The 21,092-nt window shown below is 46.0% G+C and overlaps 1 protein-coding gene across 4 annotated transcripts in view; it reads right to left on the bottom strand.

Annotated features, from left to right (window-relative positions):
• The window catches only part of DNAH14 (dynein axonemal heavy chain 14), a 237,921-nt gene that overhangs the window by 168,630 nt on the left and 48,199 nt on the right, over window positions 1-21,092 (bottom strand). For all 4 annotated transcript variants that reach the window (XM_068232854.1, XM_068232855.1, XM_068232856.1 and 1 more), the window contains 5 exons: window positions 19,076-19,245; window positions 16,863-17,210; window positions 13,947-14,288; window positions 10,626-11,028; window positions 5,897-6,087 (listed from right to left, as the gene is read on the bottom strand). In XM_068232854.1, the coding sequence (XP_068088955.1) occupies window positions 5,897-6,087; window positions 10,626-11,028; window positions 13,947-14,288; window positions 16,863-17,210; window positions 19,076-19,245 (1,454 nt within the window). The remainder of the gene's footprint in view (window positions 1-5,896; window positions 6,088-10,625; window positions 11,029-13,946; window positions 14,289-16,862; window positions 17,211-19,075; window positions 19,246-21,092) is intronic.

The raw sequence follows: 21,092 nt of genomic DNA, 5'->3' as shown, positions 1-21,092 counted from the left end.
AACCCCTATTGCTACGCCCCTGCTCCTCTTCATGACCTGAAGGCTGCTTGATGACAGAAAAGAAGGCAGCAGCATACAGGCTGAAGGAGGAAGAGCACAGGCCAGACAGGTTAGTTCACTCTGTTGCGAGTACTCAGCGCGGAGTGTAGAGAGAATTAGGGGGTCCATCATCCAGCTCTGGGGCCCAGGGGGAATCTAGTACTACTATCTGGGAGAGAGGGGTAGGAGCCTGAAAGGTTGTAATAATGTGCTGCTTAAATCACCCCGATATTAAAATATATACAGCACATCACAATTTCTTAAAAATGACATCATTGCTTCAACTAGTCAGCAGCACATTCCTCCAGACAGTGCTTTACAGATACATTAATAATTAACACTCTAGAAGTTCCAGGCACCTAAATACAAAACCTGTATTTCAATACCCAGTTGGTATATTACCATACAAGCCACTGTGACAGAGATCTGAAGACTCAGACCTATTCATGCATTGTTGTTAAAAAACCTGGTCTATTGAGAAATTAACACATGTAACAAAGTCTACCTCTGCCAGTTGTTTACAGAATAACAAATCCTATTGTCTCTGCTGTCTGTACCATGTCTATGCTATTGTTTCAAATATTTTCTATGTGCACTCCGGTCTAATCTGGTTTTTCCCTAACATCAGGGTGTATATAAGATTGACCTGTAAATAAAGATTTCAGATGCTGTTCCACCAATTTAAGTGTTTGTGGTTCTGTATCTCCCAGCTGGAAGAGAGGGTATTCACTTGGATTGGGGGAGAACTTTAACCTGGGTTGCAGATTATTCTGCTAAGTCATCTTGTAGCTGCCTCCGCTGAAATTGAGCTAACAGTTTGCTGTCGAGAAGTTGGATCCGCCATATACAGTATCGGGTGAGTAATTCTATTTTTTGATTACCACCCTATACTGTCAGAGCGGATTAATAGAACCCGGAGGGAAAGTGCTTCTGTAGCGCCTCTCCCAGGAATCTGATATTCCTAAAGTAAATAGCGGGTCTGATGCCCCAATTAAGAAAGCAGTACTGTGTGTCTAAGTGAATATTCTCTCTAAACCTTGTATATTGTTGTATAGTCGCTTAAGTGAATTTTAGTTATATAAGATTGCATGTTACTGTATAGATTTGTGTAGATTGTATGTGAGGTTAAGCTGAGATTGAAGGTATAAACTTGTCCACAGAGGATAGTTAAAATTCAAACCATAAATCGGGTGTATTTAAACCTGATTAGAAACTATAGAAGAATCACATAAGCTGGAGACCAGGTTTGCCAGTAAAGTCTAATACTGACGTCACCATCCCTAGATAAACCTTCAAACTCAGCTAATCTCACTCTATTTTTTTTTAGCTTGGCATAATGGGAAAGTCTCAAGGTAAGGGGACTCCCACGGGTTATTTTTGATTTATGATGTATCATATTCTGTGATGCTGTTTAATGCGGATATATAGATTTGTAAGTTTTAGAAAGAATCATGTTCCACAATTTGCTTTGAATCTTATTTCTGACTAACTCTATTTAGGAGTTTCATTTTTTTTTCTCGGAGACACTCAGCAGTTGCAGGTGTCTCTCTGGACCAGGACATTTTGAATGGGCATTGCGGCCGCAGGATAACTTTTTTTATCAGTCCCTCCAAAATGTTCTGGCCTGGCTACTAGATGTTTCTGAGCCTTTTCTTCTAATTACTATAAATGTGTTTGTCTATCTCCTCTCACTGTAGTTTCTGTGGAACTGTGATTTAAATTGCTTGTGTATGACTGGTTGCACTTTTTCAGCTAGGTTGTACTTTAAATATGCATCTCTGGACATCTGCTCAGAGTTGTTGCAGGTTTCTACCCCTTCCCTCAATGTATTAGGAGAGACTTGTGTTAATGCTTTTGTTTTTTCTCTTTCCTCTTCCCTGAAAAGACTGGGGGCAATGAGGAGAGTGTCAGGAAACAGAAACAAAAGAAGATCCCAGCTATATGTTGTTTGTCTGTTTGTGTATGTGTCTGTGCACAGAGAGTATCCAAATATTTTTTTTAGAGTTAGGAATAAACCTCTTAATTTAATTGATCGTTTTTTTCTACAGTCAGAAAAGTCAAAAGCTAAATTATTGTTGGAGTCTAAGGTATGCGGACTGTGGTTATGTAAATGTGCATGTGTTGTCTTTCTTTGTCTACTATAGGAGAGGGTTTGTAAATTGTCTTGAGGCAAGGCAGGTGAGATTGAATGTGTAATTGGTTTTCACCTCATATAATGAATGACCCATGCACAAAGTTGCTGGCCATTGTGATGTTTTGAATTTAGTGTTTTGCATAGGAAACAATTTATTTCGGGTGAACCAGATGTAACATGTCTTAAAATTTGTAATTTAAAGTTGGTTATAAAAAATTAACATACGGAAAGGCATGTTCCATCTGAAGTTTTTTGTTTTTTTATGTGGGTTTTTTTTTTTTTGTCAGGTATTTTTGCATATACCTGAGAATTCAAAGCACACAACAGTTTTGCTGTCAATGGGTGAATTAGGTTTGTAAATCTTCCAGTAGGAATTAAGTTGCTGTGAATGAAATGTAATCATTTTAACTTGAGCTTGCACTCATGCCGATATGAATGTAATGTAGAGATTGTGTCCAAAATCATCTTGCTCAAATTACTAGAAGTTATGCTCATGCCAGGTTTTCTGTTCATATTGCCAAGAATAATGCAAACAATTGTGTGAATGTTTGGGTACGTGTATAATATTAATGGTGATGAGTCCCTTAAGCAAAGTGACATACTTATATTTTTTCACTTGTAATTGTGTAAAATTCTAACAAATGCTTTTACAGCAATTTCTTTGTTGGTTTCTGGTCTGTCTCTGGTTACAATCTGAGGGGTGTGGGAAACAAACCCTGGTGTTGTGCATTTGGGGAGGGTTTTGAACAGCAGACGTTGACCCCCTGTACCACCTACTGTGCACGGGGTGAGATGGGGGGCCAACTAAACCTGCAAGTGGCTGAATCACACAGCCTCATAACCGGGCCCACATCAGTGTTCTAACATGCCTGGAGAGGGTGGAGACAAATATGTCATGTAAAATACTTATTGGTTGATTTGATTGTAATTGTCTCCATATGTCTGTTTGTATTGATACTGTGCTGTATAAAGCAAGGTCAGAGAAATGTGTTTAAGTGTCAGAACTCTATAGTACTAGGATTTACAGACAGTATGATGTTAGTAAAAGAAATTTGAATAGAGAGAGTAACCTTTGTCAAAAATATTGTTACATAGCTACGCATGTGGTAAATAGGTTGCACACACCCACTAAGCTGTTTAACTTCTTATTACCATTGAGGACCTCTACATAACTGCTTTGATTGAGACTGAGCTATCAATTACTTGGCTCATGCAGTTTGACAAACCTTGAACTCTTGTCTGATTCATCTTTACTAATTTGCCTGCACAAGTGTTCTTTATTACCTGTTCACTTGGAGACCTGCCTGTGATATCACCTGATTATGGAATACTTTGGAGATCATCTGATATGATTCTCCTGCACTGATGCAGCCCTAGAAGGATGACCCTCTGCTGTAAGGATGAGCCCTTCCTGCACCTGCCCTCCTCCTGTGTTGGTGATGGCTGCTTCAAGCCTTTCTTTTGTGTCATCCTTTGGGAAGAACTCCGCCTCTGCTGTTGCAACTGTGAGGTTTCCCAACTGGGATGAGAAGTTGAGTCTGCCCTTCCCTGCCTTCTACAACCTGGCTGCAATTGCTACATCCTTGTTATAAATCTGTTTCCATTTCTTTTGTGGGTGCCCAATGCCATACAATGAAACTGCTAACAAAAAGGCACTGGGTGTAGCCACGGTGATTACACGGCCAGCTCTCAGCCGCCACTGTCTGTTTGCCCCGAGACAGTGAGAGCTTGGCAGAAAAACATCTGCATTCATCATGAGGGCTTGTGGTGATGAATTCACCGTCCTCCTTCACCCTTCAAATGAACAATATTCTACTCTGCAATAATGAACTGACATTTCCTGGACCCACTCGAGGATCATTTTTTTTTCCAAAATGCATTAAGGAGTTCTAACCTTATGGGTGAGGTGTGGCTTTAGGCAACCTGTTACAGTTTACCACATTCAGTTTTCCATTAAGTTATGCAGGGCTAGATTAGGATGATATACTAGCAAAGCTAACTACTGTTAATTCATCGTGTAGTTGTGTAACCCTTTAAACTGTATATTGTATTTGTGTACCAATGACAACACTAACTCATTGATCTCTAACATACATAGAGCTGTGCATAGTATCTAAGTGATCCCGCCCTTTCCTTTAGAAAAGGTTGGGATCAAAGGTTGGGTTGAAAGGTTGTAATAATGTGCTGCTTAAATCACCCCGATATTAAAATATATACAGCACATCACAATTTCTTAAAAATGACATCATTGCTTCAACTAGTCAGCAGCACATTCCTCCAGACAGTGCTTTACAGATACATTAATAATTAACACTCTAGAAGTTCCAGGCACCTAAATACAAAACCTGTATTTCAATACCCAGTTGGTATATTACCATACAAGCCACTGTGACAGAGATCTGAAGACTCAGACCTATTCATGCATTGTTGTTAAAAAACCTGGTCTATTGAGAAATTAACACATGTAACAAAGTCTACCTCTGCCAGTTGTTTACAGAATAACAAATCCTATTGTCTCTGCTGTCTGTACCATGTCTATGCTATTGTTTCAAATATTTTCTATGTGCACTCCGGTCTAATCTGGTTTTTCCCTAACATCAGGGTGTATATAAGATTGACCTGTAAATAAAGATTTCAGATGCTGTTCCACCAATTTAAGTGTTTGTGGTTCTGTATCTCCCAGCTGGAAGAGAGGGTATTCACTTGGATTGGGGGAGAACTTTAACCTGGGTTGCAGATTATTCTGCTAAGTCATCTTGTAGCTGCCTCCGCTGAAATTGAGCTAACAGAGCCATATAATGCTGCTCTGGGGGAGGAGGTTTTGCCATAGCATTTAATTTGTATTGTTATTTAGTATTTATATAGCACTGACATCTTCCGCAGCGCTGTATAGGGTATATTGTCTTGTCACTTAAAGAGAAACCGTGACCAAGAATTGAACTTCATCCCAGTAGCTGATACCCCCTTTTACATAAGAAATCTATTCATTTTCACAAACCGACCATCAGGGGTCTCTGTATGGCTGATATTGGGGTGAAACTCCTCCCACAAGAAACTCTGAGGACCATGGTACTCCTGGCAGCTTCCTGTCTGTGAACCTTGTTGAATTGTGGCAAATAGCTGTTTACAGCGGTTTCCAACTGCCAAAAAAGCAAGCAACAGCTACATCACCTGACAGCAGTAAAAATTTCACCATGTGATAAATGTCAGAACGTAAATCATGGATTTAAAAGATTTCCCAATGGGCAAACACTGACTAAATCATTTATACATAATTATTGTAAAAATGAAGCACTTTTTTTTTATTACATTATTTTTACTGGAGTTCCTCTTTAACTGTCCCTCAGAGGGGCTCACCATAGTCATATGTCTATATTGTTGTCTACAGCCAAAGTATGTATCATAGTCTAGGGCCAATTTAGGGGGAAGCCAATTAGCTTATATGTATGTTTTGGGGATGCTGGAGGAAATTAGAGTGTCCAGAGGAAACCCACACAGACACAGGGAGAGCATACAAAACTCTGTGCAGATAGTGCCCTGGCTGGGATTTGAACTGTTGGCCCAGAGTTGCAAGGCAAAATTGCTAATCACTATGCCACCGTGCTTAAATGGTGCATTACATTTGAGCAGGGGGTGAAGAAGGGGTGCATGGGTTGGGGGGTCACTATTACCCCTATACCTGAATTTGTCTTATACTCCATGTTTCATTTGGTTTATACTCACTCTAAGCTCCAGAAGGTTTCCCAGTGTGAAATTCTTGTCTTTTGTTATCATTCGACCGATAGTGAAGTGTATAGCATCCCAATGCCTGGCTTGCAGACACGGATTCCTTAAGGCCACCACGATGGGCAAGCTTTGCTTAAAATCCAAAATGGATCGCTTCAGACTGGTCACAACGTCATTCGGTGGCAATCCTAAAAAACAGGTTAGAGGAGATGTGAGTGATAAGAAAATACAGCTATGTCCATGTGCATCAGAATTCCTGGAGGAAGATGTGGGCTCCTCCCCGGCGCATGCAGCGACTGACGAGTTCCTGCACTCTGGGTTTGCACATCGGCGTGTGGCGCTTGCGGCATCACGGAAACTTTAGCATGTCATGTACGGGCATCGTGTGTTGGCGTTGAGTGTTACCCGGCATCAATGACAAAAACAGGGAACACCAAGAGCCCCAATAGTGTAATTCGTACTGGACAAGGTGGCAATAAGTTTGTATTGCTAGATACTCACAAGTCAGGGTCACCAGCAGGCAACCACTGTAAAGGCAGGTGGGGAGATTGTCCTGACCCCACTCAGGATTAAGAAGTCGCTCTCTGTAGACAGGAAGAAAGGGTAGCAACCCTCCACCAAGGGTGGACTCAAAATTGTATACAATGAACAGAGGCGCCAAAAGTATAAGGTTAGATTAAATGAGCTTAAAAACCAATTTAAATGGAAAAATTGAAGGAGGAAGTGGTGGTCTTACCTTCCTCAAGCAGACACGACAACGACTGCGATTCAGACAGTCAAACACATTTATTAGGAACTCCAAAAAGAAATGCATGCAATGTGTTTCGCAGGTTCAACCCCGCTTCATCAGGCAATATAGACAAACACAAACAAACATTTATATCGCGCTTTTCCCCTGGCAGACTCAAAGCGTCAGAGCTGCAGCCACTAGGACGCGCTCTATAGGCAGTATCAGGGGAGACTGGCCCAAGGTCTCCTACTGAATAGGTGCTGGCTTATTGAACAGGCAGAGCCGAGATTCGAACCCTGGTCTCCTGTATCAGAGGCAGAGCCGTTAACCATTACTCCATTCAGCCACGCTGAATATAGGGAGGAGTATCAAACAATCTGCACAAGGATTCAAGTTAAGCGCCTCTGTAGATTGTTTGATACTCCTCCCTATATTGCCTATTTTGCCATTTAAGTTGGTTTGTAAGTTAATTTAATGTAATCTTATACTTTTGGCGTCCCGGCATCAATGACGCCTGGCATGTGGTACAGCCCCCAACTTTTTAGAGGATTCCAGGGGTGGGTCCTGTACGCCGGAGGATAGACAATCTTCAACAATAACATTATAAATCTCAAATGTGGAGCTCCAAGGATAAAAAAAAATGCTGAATGAGCTTAACCAGTTCAGCCTTCAGACACTTTTCACCTTATGCATTTGAGCAATTTTCACCTCCCATTCATTCGCCAATAACTTTATCACCACTTATCACAATGAATTGATCTATATCTTGTTTTTTTCCACCACCAATTATGCTTTCTTTGGGTGGTACATTTTGCTAAGAATTATTTTTTTCTAAATGCATTTTAACGGGAATATTAAGAAAAAAATTGAAAAAAAATGTATTATTTCGCAGTTTTCGGCCAGTATAGCTCTAAAATAATACATGCTACCTTAATTAAAACCAACATATTTTATTTGCCCATTTGTCCCGGTTAGTATGTCCCTATCACAATGCATGGCGCTATTATTTTATTTGGAAATAAAAGTGCATTTTTTTCAGTTTGCGTCCATAACTATTTACAAGCTTATACCCTCTTGACATGCATATTAAAAAAAAAGTTCAGACACTTAGGTAACGATTTATGTTTTGTTTTTTTAAATTTAAATTTTTTATTTTTTTTTTTTTAGTTAAAAATGTTGTGTATTTTTTGTAGTGTGTGAGGTAAACAGTTCATTTTAAATGTCATTGTTTGTGAATTTATTTAAAAAAAAATGTATGTAGATGTACAGTAGTTTTACTATTTGGCCACAAGATGGCCTTAGTAAAAAAAAATTTCTTCCTGTAAACGAGCGCTCTCACTTCCAGGAAGTATAGGGAGGCCGTGAAACGTTATTTTTCTTTAGAAAGATTGCGGCTTCTAATAGAAGCCGTCGGCCTTTCTAACAGGGACTTAGATCAATGAATGGGAACTGCGTTCTCATCTATTGATCTCCGGGCTCCGGGAGCGCGCAGCAGCCTTTAGGATGTAGCAGATACGTCCAAAAGGCGAAAGTAGTTAAAGAGGAACTGTAACCAAGGATTAAACTTCATCCCAATTAGTAGCTGATACCCGCTTTCCCATGAAAAATCTTAAATTTTTCTCAAATAGCTCACCAGGGGAGTCTGTATGGCTGATAGTAATATTATTCATTTATAAAGCGCTAACATATTCCGTGGCACTGTAAAAAGTAGGAAAACAAACAAGGGGTACATAATGATACAGACAATAATATACGTCAAATATGGACACTGGTACAAAATACAGAACTGATGATTACAATGACAGATGTAACATCATGAATTGAATGTATAACAGAGTACAAGTTACAAAATGAATAACACATTTTAAGACACAAAAGGATGAGAGAGACCTGTCCTTGCAAGCTTACAATCTAAATCTAATATTGTAGTGAAACCCCTCCCACAGTGTGATGTCATGACCATGACCAGCTCAGTTTCCTATCCGGATATATGTACAGCGTTACCAACACTGCAGCACTGGCTGTTGTCCCCAATGCAGCTCTGTTGAGCTTTGGTAAGTGCCAATGTTTGGCTGAACCTATTTGAGAAGCTCAGCCATGTCCACTCCTGACATACTTCTGTACAGCCCTACCATGCTTTCGCCTGATCCCGTGGTGACACCATTGTCTGACCTCAGCCCTGAGTCCAGGTAGGTGTCACGTAAGAAGGGAACAGGGGCAATCCCGACCTGGTCAGATACCTTTTTGCCTGCTAGGGCTCATTAGATTCCATATGTACCATCAGCAATTACTGCTGAGCTAGTCAGGGGGTACACCTTTCACCATTGCTACCAAATGTGGGGTGAGTTTGGTACTTTTGTTGACTTAGGGCTCAATTCAATAAGACCTGTTCGGTAAAAATTAAGACGTGGGTAAAATACAGCATTTGGTATTTTAGACTTTCTTTCCAAATTCACTAAGATTTTCACACATGCTGTAATAATTTGGTAATTTATCAAAAAACATGGTTTCTATTCTCTGAGACCTGTTCGGTAAACAGTAGAATTCTAACAGGCTGTGGAGTAGGTCCGGCAGCAAGCTGTGTTCTGCTACGGTGATGTTTTCCCACTGCTGGCCAGAGTTAGGGCTGGAACCCACTAGAGCGATTTTTTGAGCATTTAGGGAACGATTCAAAACGCTAGTGATTTCCCTAAATTCTCAGCTAATTTTAATGAATGGGCCAAATTTCACTGGAGCGATTGCAATTAGCAAAATCGCTATCGCAGGACATGCAGCATTTTGGTGGCCTTGGAACTTGCGTTTCTGCAATGTAAAGAATTTAAACGCTGGCGTAATCGCTCATGAATCGCTACACATAGCGATTTAAGTGCAATTTTAAATGAATGCAAACTGTAAATAAAATTATGATACATTGAAAGGACCAATCAGAATTAAAATTGCTAATTGCAAATCGCTACACAATCGCTGGCAAAAAGCTGACGCTTTTTAAAATCTCTACAAAAATCTGCAGAAAATGCTCAAGGAATCGCTTACAAAACATTCAATAAAAACGCTAGCGGTTGCGATAACAATTTGTAGTGGGTTCCAGGCCTCATGCTGATTCTTCAAGTTATCTGCCTAAAACCTGAGCTGTTCCTTTGCAAGAGCTGCATGGTACAGCATACAACAGTAAAAGGCATCCCCAGCTTCCCTTTAGATATGCATGTAAGCCACTAGAGGGACCTCTCTCTGTATCAGTCTGTAGATGGGCGTGGGCACATGTAAAGGCATACAGGGAACACTTCTATGAATGTGCCCTGCTTTTTCACTTTCTGCTGTCCTGCGCGGCAATGTACCGGCAGCTCCCCCTATTGGTTGTCTCCTTTGCCTATCCAGATTACCGAATGGCTGATTGTTATTTACCGACAGCTCCAGGCTGGAGATAAATACCGAATATCTCATTGTTTTACCCAAATGCGCTAATGTTTGCGAATTTATTGAGGTATTTACCGCACAAATCAGTAATTCACCTCACCAGTCGGTAGTAACAGCTTTAATGAAATTACATTTAAAGGAAACCTGCGATCATATAATATATATATATATATATATATATATATATATATATATATATATATATACATACATACATACATATACACACACACACACATCTGGGGCTTCTTCCAGGCCCCTTCAGATTGATCCCTCGCCATCCTCGCGGATTGTCTGGATCCTGGGCTAGGCGGCCTGGTAATTCTAGATGAGTTACCAGGCCTCCTAGCGGAGGATCCAGGTGGCGGAGGAGGACAGCGAGGGACTGATGGGCCTGAAGGGGGCTGGAGGGAGCCCCAGGTATGTATAACTCTTTTTTCACTGATCTCAGGTACACCTTAACAAATTGTTTGGTAAAATCAGTTGTTTTCTGCATTACCTAATGCGATAATATTTTGTGAAATTAACCTTTCGAAGAAATAAGCGGAGGTTCCCCCTTTTGTTGCATTAGTGCTGTATTACCTTTCTCCAGCATGAAGAGCGTGTGACTGAATCTATTGACGTCTCGCTGTATCATGTCCACATTGAGGTTCTCAAACGAGGTGAGCCTCCACTCCGCTGACAGCTTCGCCCATTCTTCTTTGGCTTCCCAAAGGAGTTTCCTCAAACTGAGATCAGACTCCATCTCGGAGAGTTCCGTGTTGAGCATCTGGGTGGTGATGGCGTCTGCGGCACTCTTCTGAGACAGAAGCACGTCCAGCAGCTTGGTCTTCATCTGGGTGATGGAGCTGCCAAATCGCTCTTGGTAGGTGGAATAACATCGGGCCTTGTTGGCGATCACCTCAAACTCTTCCAGCAGGTTAACTATTATTTCTTTGGCTTCCAGAGGAAACGTGTCAGCTTCTAGGAGGATTGGGTTCCTCACCTACCAATAGAAAACTATATTAATGTACAGTGTGTTTTGCCTTCTTAAAACAGAAGGTACTTGCGTTAATTCAGCTTCAAGTGAACATCTGTGGTTACCCACATTGCACCTCTACTGAATATGCAAATTATCTCTTTATGCCCCTGAAGCTTTCCTAGTGGTTTTGGGTCACCGCGAGCTGCTTGGTTACTCTGTTATATTAATGTATGTGAGAAACACACAGCTACTGCTATGCACAAGGCAGAAGTGGTCGGTTGATGATGATTTGTTTTTTACTGCAATTTTCTGCATAAAACTAAAGAAAAACTGGGGCTAGATTCATCAAAGCCAGTGCAAGGAAAGTTAGCGCAAAGCAAGAGCAAATCTGGTGCCAGAGTGGAGCATTAATGGTACAATCTCCCAAAAACTCAACCCCACAACCAATCAGGTGCTTCCACTGTTTTCATGTATATAAAGACACTATCATTCCATTGGCAAGAAGTTTGAATCTGAATGATACCATTTACTGGCTTACAAAATTAAGAGTAAGCTTTCTGCTATTCCGCCTTCATCAGACGCGAATCCTGGATGCTGACAAGATGTTAGAGCAGACAAATACAGTATATAGTACATGCAACATCAAAAGGGGATACAAAGATTTTTCTGGAAACATACCAGCCAATAAGATGCCTTAATTGAAACATAACATCCATTGTATTCTTTAAACTTTAAAGTGAATCTCCAGACTAAAAATCTACTCAGCAGCACTGAAAAGGCTTGGTGTTTTTTAACAGTTTTACAGGATCAGAACTTTGTTTTTTTTTTAATCCGAGCCTCATTTTTGGCTGCACCGAAGCTAAGCTCCGCCTCATCAAAGAAAACTGCCCTGATACTGTGCAAAGCATGATGGGATTTCTGATGTTGTTGTTCTCGTTGCCTAGCAACTGGGAGGGGTGATCAGGACACAGGACAGTTGGAACTGTGTCTCATGCTCCCTGTCACCTCCTTTCAACCAAAAAGATGGCTGCCCCCATGAAATCACAAACATCTGCCTGTTCTTTTAAAACAGGGTGGGTAAGAGATTATCTTACCTATCTATTTTAATTAACATAACTAATGTAACTTAATGACAGTATGTTTGTTTAGGCTGAAGTTTATCTTTAAGTGTACCTGGGCAATGAGTGCAAAAGGATTTATACTTACCTGGAACTTCCTCCAGCCCCCTGTAGTCTGATAGCTCCTTCCATGGCTGTTCAGTCGTTACTCCATTCAGCCATTGTGGAGTCCGCAATCCAGTTGGGTTGCGTGCCATTGCACATGTGTGGTCCTGGCTGTGCAACCCCCCCAAACACTCTCCAGGCCACAGGAGCACTGTCCAGAGGTTGGAACAGCAAAGACCACGGCACATTGCAGGGGACTGGGAGGATGGCGAGGGAGCAGACAGACTACAGGGGCTGGAGGAAGCTGCAGGTAAGTATAAATCCAGGGGCAGTTCTTCCATGAAGCACTTGTTTCAGGGCAGCAACAATTAGAGGGCGGCAAGAGGCGGCTCCCCTCCCAAAATGTCTCCCTCCTTGCACTCCCCCATCTCCCCCTCCCTAGATGCGTGGCGCCGCTTCAATGACTTGCCCTCAGCGTTCCAGCGATGGGATCTCCACCCGCCCATCCAGCTACCTGTAAATATGGCTACAGCGGTGCTACGTGATCTCTTACGTCAGGGGTAGGGAACCTATGGCCCGGGAGCCAGATGTGGCTCTTTTGATGGCTACATCTGGCTCACTTACAAATCAAGCAGCACAGCTTAGTGTGGCAGCGCAAGGAAACTTTACTAAATAGGCATGCTACGGCTGTAGCATGCACTAATAACTTACTCACACTCCCCCCAAAACTAACAGCTGCTCCAATTGTCCCACTCTGGACCCTGTCTGGTCCAGTAGCTTTGTAGGACGAGGTCCCTGCACTTTGAATGGTCCAATAGGCTGCCTGTCACATGACAGGCAGCCTTTTGGGCCAAAATGCGGGGATCTCATCCTACAAAGTGAATCAACCCCCAAGTCAGTTAGCTAATCATACAAGCTGTTAGTCTGTATTCCTCCTGTCTGGCTCTCGGGAAAATTGCTGATGTCACTGAAACCCAAGAGAAGATGAAGATGTGTCTGACACGTCCGTTGCCCGGAGGATCAACTGTATACACATCACCATGGCAACAGGGACGTGAGCCCTACTGTCCCAGTTTGAAACATATTGTATGGCTCTCACGGAATTACATTTTAAAATATGTGGCGTTTATGGCTCTCTCAGCTAAAAAGGTTCCTGACCCCTGTCTTACGTGCTTGTTGGGTCACATGAGGCGCCGTTGTAGTCAGAGAGGAAGCAGGACTTCACATGTGGCTGGTGATCCCATCGCCAATTTGCTGAGAGCGGGTGAGTGATGCAGCACCGGTGTAGGGGATCAGATGGTGCGGGCCAGCGGGGAGGAAGCAAAGGGAGGTAAGTGTAGTGCCAGTGCCTGCAATGCACAGCATAAGGTGTTTCTTCTCTCCAGCTTTGCACACACAAATCAGGTGGGGGGGAGGGAGGACACGGCAACCTCACAATGTATTGCTTCAGGTGGCAAAAAGTCTAGAACTGGCCCTGTATAAATCATTTTGCCCTCATTGTCTCAAGTACACTTTAGGAATACAATGGAATGATTGTGTCTTTATATACATGAAAATAAGTGGAAGTGAGTTCAGACGTGGTTTGTGCCCCCGTACTTTTGGCCCAATGGTGTAACTTGAAGTAGGCTAAACACTTGCTAAACAAGAAGTGTTGAGTTCTTCTCTCCATGTTATAATCTGCTTTACAGGACTTTGTCTTTAGAAAAGCCTTGCATGGAGCTCTCGTACCCCCACTGAGCATCAGACAGACGGAAGCGCCGGAGCGAGCGATAAACTTACTTTGATCTTGAAATCCATTAACTCAAAGTGCAGGTTTGAGATGTACTTGTCCAAATCCCCACTGAACTTCACAACGTCCTCGTCTTTCTTAGCTTCGCAGTAGAGGACGGCGTTCTTCAGCTGCTGGAAGCCAGGGGTCAGGCTCTGGTAAAGCGCCGTCTCCTCGGATTGGATGGTGATGCCGTAGTCTTTGGCAACAGAGTACAGCTGGATGACGGTGTTGTATTGCCTCTCCAGGGCTGGGAGATCCGAGGAGATCTGACCTAAGAAGGTCAGGTGTTCCACAAACTCCTCCACGTGGGACAACACCAGATTCAGCCGCTGTAAGGACTTATGTATGACCTGGTGGAAGGTAGAGAAACATTACACAAAATGTCACCTGACTGTAACCGCTGCCACCAGTGCAAAATCCTAACTGTCACCTGACCCGTACTGCTGGTACCAGTGTCAAACCCTCTCTGTCACCTGACCTGTACTGCTGATACCAGTACCAAACCCTCACTGTCACCTAACCCATACTGCTGGTACCAGCGCCAAACCCTTACTGTCACCTGACTGTAACCACTGCCATCAGTGCCAAATCCTAACTGTCACCTGACCCGTACTGCTGGTACCAGTGTCAAACTCTCACTGTCACTGAACCGTACTGCTGGTAGCAGTGCTAAACCTTACTGTCACCTGACTGTAACCACTGCTACCAATGCAAAACCCTAACGGTCACCTGATCCATACTGCTGGTACCAGTGCCAAACCCTCACTGTCACCTAACCTGTACTGCTGGTCCCAGCGCTAAATCCCTAACTGTTACCTGACTGTAATCACTGCTACCAGTGCCAAACCCTAACTGTCACCTGACCTGTACTGATGGTACCAACGTCAAACCCAACTGTCACCGGACCCATACAGCTGGTATTACCGCCAGCTTCTCACTGTCACCTGACCCGTACTGCTGGTACCAACGCCAAACCCAACTGTCACCTGACCCATACAGCTGGTATTAGTGCCAGCTTCTCACTGTCACCTGGCCCGTACTGCTGGTACCAGCGCCAAAAACTCACTGTCACCTAACCCGCATTGCTGATACAAGCGCCAAACCCTCACTGTCACCTGACTGTAACCACTGCTACCAGTGCTAAACCTTCACAGTCAATTTACCCTAACCGCTGCTACCGTACCAGCGCCAAACTCTGACTGTCACCTCACCCTAACTACTGCTAGCAGTCCCAAACCCTCACTGTCACCTGACCGCTGCTACCAGCGCCAAACTCTCACTGTCACCTGACCTTAACTACTGCTACCAGTACCACCCTCACTGTCACCTGACAGCAGCTACCAACGCCAAACCCTCACTGTTGCTTGACCTTAACAGCTGCTACTAGTGCCAAACCCTCACTGTCACAGGACCCTGACACCAGTGCCAAAACCCCACTGTCACCGGACTCTAAACACTGCTACCAGCACTTAGCATTCACTGTCACCTCACTTTCGACTGCTCCTACCACTACCAGCTCCAAATTATATGCACCATCTTAACCCCCCCCCCCCCTTTAATTGCAGAACATTAACTCCATGATATTCCTATCGGAGATGCTCGGAGATCACTTGAGATGCAGTTAGTAAGCAGTTAGTAAATCAGTACCCGCGTCCTCCGCCAAGAACAGCACTAAACACCCATGGTTCTTTTTTTAAGCAAATATGATTCTAGGGAATGTTAATGATTGTTTAGAGGAGATTTGTAAATTTTTAAAGACAAGCCTTGATTATAGACTGCATGAATAATTCATAGGCCAGTGACTCAGGCACCCTGCGATATATGAGAATACGCTCCACCTAATACATTCCTTCTCAACACAAATCAGCTAAATGAACACAGCTGCTGCTTTCTTTATTTCCTTAAACGAGAATAAGAGGAAGTTCGGCTCCCGGCTCGTGAGCCGCCAGATGAACTTAAAGGCTTGTGAAATGCGCCGTGATGGAAAGCCCGGCAACGGCGGGAGCAACGGGGATAATTTTTTACATCCTTCCGCTGTTATATTTAGATACAGATATCCATAACACATAGGTGACACCAGAGGCATAATAATTGCTCCCCAGACCCCCGCCATTGCAAAGGGGGCCCGGAGGCTAAGGGGGCCCTCTGCTGTGTTTAGGTGCAGAGCAGCAGTAGCGGAACGTAATACTTTACCTGCTTTCGGTGACGATTGCTAGAAAAGATCCTCCTAAATCCTCTAGCATAGCTGGGAGCTGTGCAACCAATCACCATGCGGCTCCTGATGTCACATGACAGGCATCGGGAGCCACATGGTAAGAGGCTGCAAGGCGCCCAGCTACACTAGTGGAGTGAGGAGGACCTTGCCTACTGCCAGTCACCAGAATTACTTACTGTGCTACTGCTCTGCCCAAATAGGGGAGGGGGGGTTGGAAACTACTTTAAGCTACCTAATGGGGAGGGTGGGTGGACCTGGCCTTCCTGAAGGACTATAGTTACGCCCCTGGGTGACGCTCACCAGGTGGCTTCATACTAGAATTTAAATTATGTTTCAGTCTAAGGAACTGCTATTTTTATGCCTAGTTAATGTGACTGGTCAATTTCCAAGCTGCATAAATTTGTATAACGTCAGAATAAAATCTGCAAACTCTGAGTTATTATGTACACACAACAGTTCAGAGACGATTGCTGTACAGATGCATCACTAAAAACAAACTTGTTAAAAAATAATTCAAGGATATACTTTCATTTTCCCTGGGAGCCCTATCAGACACTGAGTTTTGAGCAAGATCTTTCCAGGGCAAAGGGGAAAGTGGGATTTTGTTGTCCCTAAAGGATTCTCATGGAATCTCAACAAAACCTTGGTTGAGAATGCCTGCTCTTCTGGAAACAAAGCTTCTGGGCCTGCTACCATTGATGGTCCTTACCTCCAGCAGTTGAGCATTCTTCGCATGAGCTATTGCGGGCAGCGATGAGTGAATAATATCCACAACTTCCTGGAGATGCTGCAGGCAGGTCGCCTGGAACTCCGAGCTCTTGACCTTCACAGCGTGGACCCTTCGCTCTACGTTCATCCGCTCACACTCAGAGATAAAGCCTTTAAACATGGCCAGGAGGCTCCGGAACTCCTCCGGCGACAGCTCCGATTGGCTCCCGCTTATTTTGGCTTTCACGTTCTTAGCAGTCTCCACCATGGAGCAAAACTTGTTAAACTGGGTGCTGTACTGTTCAATGTCCTGCATGCAGAGTTCAACGATGGAAAATATCTTCTTCACCTAAACAAATTTAGAAGATAAAATTACACCACACCTTTAGAAACAAAAACCCTAAGACAAGGGGGGAACTCAAATGGTGCAGGGCGTACTGTTATCTTGTTGGTGTAAGTAACTGGATGGCAGAATGAGGTTGCCAATTACAGTAATGCAGTAGCGCAGGTGGAGAAATTGAACTCTTCCCCACTCAGGTTATATTAAGGTCTTCTTAACCACTCGAGGACCCAGCCTTTACCCCCCCCCCCCCCCCTTAAGGACCAGCGTGTTTTTTTATGATCTGTGCTGGGTGGGCTCTGCAGCCCCCAGCACAGATCAAGTTGCAGGCAGAGCGATCAGATCACCCCCCTTTTTTCCCTCCTATGGGGATGATGTGCAGGGGGGGGGTCTGATCGCTCCTGCCTGCCTGGGTGTTGCGGGGGGGGCACCTCAAAGCCCCCCTCCGCGGCAAAATTCCCCCCCTCCCTCTCCTACCTCTCCCTCCTGGTGATCGGGGCTGCACAGGACGCTATCCGTCCTGTGCAGCCTGTGACAGGCTGTCCTCTGTCACATGGCGGCGATCCCCGGCCGCTGATTGGCCAAGGATCGCCGATCTGCCTTACGGCGCTGCTGTAGCAGCAGCGCCGTTCAATGTAAACAAAGGAGACATACGTCTCCTGCGTTTACATTTAGTCTGCGAGCCGCGATTAGCGGCTCGCAGGCTATTCACGGAGACCCGCTCCGTGATCTAACAGGAAACGGCCGCTTGCACGAGCAGCCTTTCCTGATTAATTAGGGAGGCACCTGGCGACGCAGATGTGCGTCGCTGGTCCTCCAGCTACCACTTTGCCGCTGCACGGTATGAGTGTGCGGTCGGCAAGTGGTTAAGGGATCCAGGCGGCTTTTTTTTCCTGCAGTTTGTCCTGGTTTCTAAAAGCTGTAGGAGCTGCCATTCCCCCTCCCATTCCCTCTGCCTTTATTTATCCAGGGGAAGGTGTTATTGTAATCAAGTGTGACTCTATAAACAGTTTGAGGTACAGTGTTCTATCCCCCCCATCCTACGCTGATGAACGCTTTTGTTTGCTCATTGCTAGTGCTAATTACAGCAATCCTCATCTGCCTGCACTTGCTGCAGCAAGCCGTGGAACTAGAGCAATAAAAGCCTCTAACAAACATTTAAATGTAAAAAGAAGTAGAATGGATTTTTTTTAGTAATGAGCCACATCGTTCATATGCATTTTTAATGTGCAATTGAGATGCCCTGGGTGCTAAAAATGGTACTCGGTTCACTTTAACGCCCATACATACACTAGACGGAAGTCTCCTGACAGAGATTGGGGCACAATCACTCGCACAACATCACTGGGCCGAGACTGTATGGAGGTATTAGCCCGGCGCACGGCTGTTGACTGCAGTGAAGAGCCAAAGCAACACGGCGCTGGAGGAGGGAAATTACTGTGCTCTGCTGAACTACCCTGCATATGGGGGGACAGATAGCAGCCATCTAAAGGAACATCCATTCACTGGGTGGGGGGGTGGGAGGAAGAAACGGGTTGCCCCAAAACTGTAAGGGCTGCTCCCCTGTTAGTTGCACTACAGGTATAAAAGGATGCATTGTTTTAAATTTATATTCATAAACAAAAATGATATATCTAATATCCACAATCTATTGCCAATTTAGGAGGGAAGTCAGTTAATCTGACAGTAAGCTAGAGGGACGTGGGAGGAAAGCAGTGTACCTGGAGGAAACGCAACCAATCACCGAGAAAGCATACAAACTCCATGCCCTGGGATTCTACTGCTTCTGGGTGAGACTATCAAGCACTCAGCCACCACGCTGCTGGGTTATTCTGCTGGAATGTGATGTGAACTAGCATGAGACATTGCCATACCTGTATCTTGTAATCTTCATCCGTTCCCAGCAGGAGGTCACAGTCAGGCCAGGTTTTCCGGACTTTCCTCTGAATCCATTTATCCTCCTTACGGGGTGATGCTTTAATATCGTACGAGTGAACCCAAAGATTGGAGAAGCAGGAATCCAGGCTGATCGGAGACATTTTACCTGGCACATAATGGTTTATATTATACTGGATGGTTCTGATACAAGGTGTATGTGATCACTTTCCTTCTACCACCCTGTGCCTGTGCCCTCTCTCCACCACCCTGTGCCCTCTCTCCCTCCACCACCACCCTGTGCCCTCTCTCCCTCCACCACCCTGTGCCTGTGCCCTCTCTCCCTCCACCACCACCCTGTGCCCTCTCTCCCTGTGCCCTCTCTCCCTCCACCACCCTGTGCCTGTGCCCTCTCTCCCTCCACCACCACCCTGTGCCCTCTCTCCCTGTGCCCTCTCTCCCTCCACCACCCTGTGCCTGTGCCCTCTCTCCCTCCACCACCACCCTGTGCCCTCTCTCCCTGTGCCCTCTCTCCCTCCACCACCCTGTGCCTGTGCCCTCTCTCCCTCCACCACCACCCTGTAACCTCTCTCCCTCCACCACCCTGTGCCCTCTCTCCCTCCACCACCCTGTGCCCTCTCTCCCTCCACCACCACCCTGTGCCCTCTCTCCCTCCACCACCACCCTGTGCCCTCTCTCCCTCCACCACCACCCTGTGCCCTCTCTCTCTCCACCACCCTGTGCCCTCTCTCCCTCCACCAACCTGTGCCCTCTCTCCCTCCACCACCCTGTGCTCTCTCTCCCTCCACCACCCTGTGCTCTCTCTCCCTCCACCACCCTGTGCCCTCTCTCCCTCCACCACCCTGTGCCCTCTCTCCCTCCACCACCACCCTGTGCCCTCTCTCCCTCCACCACCCTGTGCCCTCTCTCCCTCCACCACCCTGTGCCCTCTCTCCCTCCACCACCACCCTGTGCCCTCTCTCCCTCCACCACCACCCTGTGCCCTCACTCCCTCCACCACCCTGTGCCCTCTCTCCCCTCCACCACCCTGTGCTCTCTTTCCCTCCACCACCCTGTGCCCTCTCTCCCTCCACCACTCTGTGCCCTCTCTCCCTCCACCACCCTGTGCCCTCTCTCCCTCCACCACCCTGTGCCCTCTCTCCCTCCACCACCCTGTGCCCTCTCTCCCTCCACCACCCTGTGCCCTCTCTCCCCTCCACCCCCCTGTGCCCTCTCTCCCCTCCACCACCCCGTGCCCTCTCTCCCCTCCACCACCCTGTGCCCTCTCTCCCCTCCACTACCCTGTGCCCTCTCTCCCTCCACCACCCTGTGCCCTCTCTCCCTCCACCACCCTGTGCCCTCTCTCCCTTCACCACCCTGTGCCCTCTCTCCCCTCCACCACCCTGTGCCCTCTCTCCCCTCTACTACCCTGTGCCCAACCTCCCTCCACCAACCTGTGCCCTCTCTCCCTCCACCACCCTGTGCTCTCTCTCCCTCCACCACCCTGTGCTCTCTCTCCCTCCACCACCCTGTGCCCTCTCTCCCTCCACCACCCTGTGCCCTCTCTCCCTCCACCACCCTGTGCCCTCTCTCCCTCCACCACCACCCTGTGCCCTCTCTCCCTCCACCACCACCCTGTGCCCTCTCTCCCTCCACCACCCTGTGCCCTCTCTCCCTCCACCACCCTGTGCCCTCTCTCCCCTCCACCACCCTGTGCCCTCTCTCCCTCCACCACCCTGTGCTCTCTTTCCCTCCACCACCCTGTGCCCTCTCTCCCTCCACCACTCTGTGCCCTCTCTCCCTCCACCACCCTGTGCCCTCTCTCCCCTCCACCACCCTGTGCCCTCTCTCCCTCCACCACCCTGTGCCCTCTCTCCCTCCACCACCCTGTGCCCTCTCTCCCTCCACCACCCTGTGCCCTCTTTCCCTCCACCACCCTGTGCCCTCTCTCCCCTCCACCCCCCTGTGCCCTCTCTCCCCTCCACCCCCCTGTGCCCTCTCTCCCCTCCACCACCC

Source organism: Hyperolius riggenbachi, chromosome 4, assembly GCF_040937935.1.
Source record: "Hyperolius riggenbachi isolate aHypRig1 chromosome 4, aHypRig1.pri, whole genome shotgun sequence".
Taxonomy (NCBI): domain Eukaryota; kingdom Metazoa; phylum Chordata; class Amphibia; order Anura; family Hyperoliidae; genus Hyperolius; species Hyperolius riggenbachi.
Note: the sequence above shows the minus strand (reverse complement) of the source record. Positions and strands in the feature narration are given on the sequence as shown.